Raw genomic sequence first — 3,475 nt, 5'->3', positions numbered from 1 at the left:
GACTAATTAATTTAAAATGAAATAAAATTGTTGTCCTTGAAGGAAGAGGCTCTACGAAACGACCATGATGGATATTTTTTTCTTTTATCCAACTCCGCAGAGAGTAACCCAAATCCAGCGACGTCCCTCAACGGACTAAATGGTGATTTTAGAAAATTTTATTTTTTGGTATTTTTTGGCAACCGGTCAAAAAATTGCTATTTTTTTGCGAAATCTCTTTTAAAAAAGCCAAGCGAGTACAGATGACCACATATGGCGAAGAGCCACGTGAACATCTACGAGCTATCATCAAAGCATCATTATTCTGTGGAAAAATAGAAATAAAAAATAGGAGCGTCTGACCTGATTACATGAGAGGGATAGAGTTATATCAAATAAATAATGCACCATTGGAGGGTTGCTGAACAGCCCCATGATTTATAATTGTTATTAGTTTATAAGAGAACTATGGTTTGCAATTACACGTATAGACATCATGGAACATTTTAATTTTGCATATGAAGTCGTGTTGCCAGCTGCCAACAAAATAATATTTTATGGTTCAATTCAGTAATTATTAATAATATAAAACGTGTTTTATAATGTATTGTGCTTCGGTGTGAGGAAATTTTGGATCCATACAAACACAGTATCTTCACCTAATCACTTCTGGTCTCCGTATATAGCAAGCCTCGGCTACGCATTCAACATATCATCAAACTTTCCTCGGCTACGATGGAAACAGTACTGGTGAACGCTGAAACCAAGCCACATGTGGTGTTCGTACCATATCCAGCGCAAAGCCACATCAAGTGTATGCTGAAATTAGCAAGGCTACTGCACCACAAGGGCGTGCATATAACATTCGTCAACACCGAGGTTAACCACAAGCAGTTACTCAACTCCGGAGGGCCAAACTCTCTCGATGGTGAACCAGGGTTCCAGTTCAAGACCATTCCCGATGGTGTTCCCGAGTGTACACCAAACTTCATGTATGCAGTCACTGCCTCTATTCTAGTCAACTTCTTGGATCCCTTTCTTGACCTTATGGGAAGGTTAGAGAGTCCAGTTACTTGTATTCTTGCTGATGGTATAATGCCTTTCACCGTTGACGCTGCTGAGAAGCTTAAAATCCCAATCATGCATTTTTGGACCTTTGCTGCTTGTGCTTTCATGGGATATTACCAAGCTCCAGTTCTAATTGAGAAAGGACTTATCCCATTTAAAGGTTAGCTTTTTAACTTCCTCCATTTCCCAAGCAAATAAAAAAGTTCAAATTGATATTCTTGTCTATATGTGTATATATGAAAATAAGGACGATCGAAAAATGGTAAGTGGTAATTCACTTTCAAAATCAGAAGTGGTATATTACGTTATCTAATTAATTTAGTGAGTTTCTTTATAAGTAACAGATCCCAAAAACATGATCTTTAAGGTATTTTTCAAGTAAAATTTGTATAAAATAACATGCACTTATTATTATTATTATTTTTTTTTTCATATTAGTGACCTAAATTAAGATTGAAATTATAGCTAAACCAAAAATATCGATGTACTCCATACAAGGAATGAATTTTGATTGGTCGTTTAGAAAATGTTTACTTATTTGTTCATTATATATTATAGCATATTTGTTCATTATCGTAAGATTTGCAAATGTTTCAGATGAAAGTTGCTTCACCAATGGGTATCTTGACACTGTAATTGATTCGATTCCGGGATTAGAAGGATTCCGTTTAAAGGACCTTCCGGGTTTTATTAGAACCACAAACCCAAATGATGAAACGTATAATTTTTGCATTGAATGCATCAAGGCAACTAGGAAGGTCTCAAACATAATCATCCATACATTTGAGGAGTTAGAGTCAAACGTCATCAAAGCCTTCAAATCCATGATACCTCATGTCTACACGATCGGACCACTAGAGTTGCTTCTAAATCCGATAAAACTTGAAGAAGAAACAAAGAAGTTGGATATTAAGGGCTACAGTCTATGGAAAGAAGAAGATGGGTGCCTTAAATGGTTGCAATCAAAGGAGCCACATTCTGTGGTTTACGTCAATTTTGGAAGCCTAATATCAGTGTCTGTAGAGCAATTGCTAGAGTTTGGTTGGGGACTAGCTAATAGCAACCATTATTTCCTTTGGGTCATTAGACCTGATTTGGTTATTGGTGAGTCTGCTGCCTTGCCTCCTGAACTCCAAGAGTTGATTAATAAGAGAGGCTTTATCGCAAGCTGGTGTTCCCAGGAGGAAGTGTTGAAGCACCCTTCTGTTGGTGGCTTCTTGACTCACTGTGGGTGGGGTTCGACCATTGAGAGCTTAACGGCTGGGGTCCCCATGCTATGTTGGCCATTTTTATGGGACCAACTGACTAATTGCAGGCAAATGTGCATGGAATGGGGAGTTGGCATGGAGATCGATCATAACGTGAGCAGGGATGAAGTGGAGAGGCTAACAAAGGAGTTGATTGGAGGAGACAAGGGTAAACGAATAAGGAGCAAAGCTCTGGAGTGGAAGAAAAAGATTGAAATTGCAACCGGTCCGAATGGTTCATCTTCTTTGAATATTGAGAAACTTGCCAATGACATTAATATGTTTCCAAGAAAGTAGCTACCAGAAACTTGCTAATGTTTCATGTTTTTTGTTTTTGTTTTAATTTGTTAGAACTTTTAACTTTTCATAAAACGTAAAAGCTAGTGATAAACTGGATTTCGTTGTAAGATGTATTTGCATTAATTAGACTCAAATTCAAAATTATTTCAGTTGTATTTATACCATACGATGTCCTTCCAATTTAAAAATTAATGATGATTTTTAATCCATGTATATTAGATTCACATTAGTTTTCTTATAAGATGACATTGAGATGTATAATTGAGAAAAAATGTATGAAATTTGCGAGGGTATACAAGTGAGAGTGCTTGAAGGTCATTATTCTTGTAATCTCTTTTTGTTTTTAATTCCATTAAATATTAGAGGTTAAGATATATCAGTGGCTACGTGATTCACATATCTTTGTTCGACTTTCGTTGTGCTCATTTTAAATTAGGTACCAAATACCAACGACGCCATTTTGTCCATCATTGAAATTTATGTGTGAAAGTCTATTTTGTAGTAGTGGCAAACAGTTGTTTTTAGGGTGAGCAAAAACCGAACCGCAAACAAAAAAAACCGAAAAAACCGCATAAACCGAAACCGAAAAACCGAAACCGAAATGAAAACCGATGGTGTGGTTTTTAGTTTTGCAAAAACCGAAACTACTCGGTGCGTTGCGGTTTCTAGTCTCGGAAAAACCGCAAAAAACCGAACCGCACCGCATATATATATATATATATATATATATATATATATATATATATATATATATATATATATATATATATATATTAAGTGTTGATATTTGTACGAACTAAGAACTTATGACAATTAAAATTTCTATAAATATAAATATCTATCTTATCTATCGGATGATGATTGTATATTTTTAAGCATAC

At 35.7% G+C, this 3,475-nt stretch overlaps 1 protein-coding gene across 1 annotated transcript; it reads left to right on the top strand.

The window, feature by feature from the left end:
- Positions 1 to 622: 622 nt before the first annotated feature.
- LOC145161460 (UDP-glycosyltransferase 85C2-like) lies at positions 623 to 2,753 on the top strand. Its single transcript, XM_079080977.1, has 2 exons — positions 623 to 1,207; positions 1,645 to 2,753. Exons 1-2 carry the CDS (start codon positions 715 to 717, stop codon positions 2,589 to 2,591), a joined length of 1,440 nt encoding a protein of 479 aa, XP_078937103.1. The 5' UTR covers positions 623 to 714; the 3' UTR covers positions 2,592 to 2,753.
- Positions 2,754 to 3,475: the final 722 nt, after the last annotated feature.

This window comes from Lactuca virosa, chromosome 1, assembly GCF_052849685.1.
Source record: "Lactuca virosa cultivar CGN04683 chromosome 1, Lactuca_virosa_CGN04683_v6, whole genome shotgun sequence".
Lineage (NCBI taxonomy): Eukaryota > Viridiplantae > Streptophyta > Magnoliopsida > Asterales > Asteraceae > Lactuca > Lactuca virosa.
Note: the sequence above shows the minus strand (reverse complement) of the source record. Positions and strands in the feature narration are given on the sequence as shown.

Coding starts and splice junctions, on each gene's coding strand:
- LOC145161460 (XM_079080977.1), top strand. CDS start 715: ATGGAAACAGTACTGGTGAACGCTGAAACCAAGCCACATGTGGTGTTC. Junction 1,208..1,644: donor AGGACTTATCCCATTTAAAG/GTTAGCTTTTTA, acceptor CAAATGTTTCAG/ATGAAAGTTGCTTCACCAAT.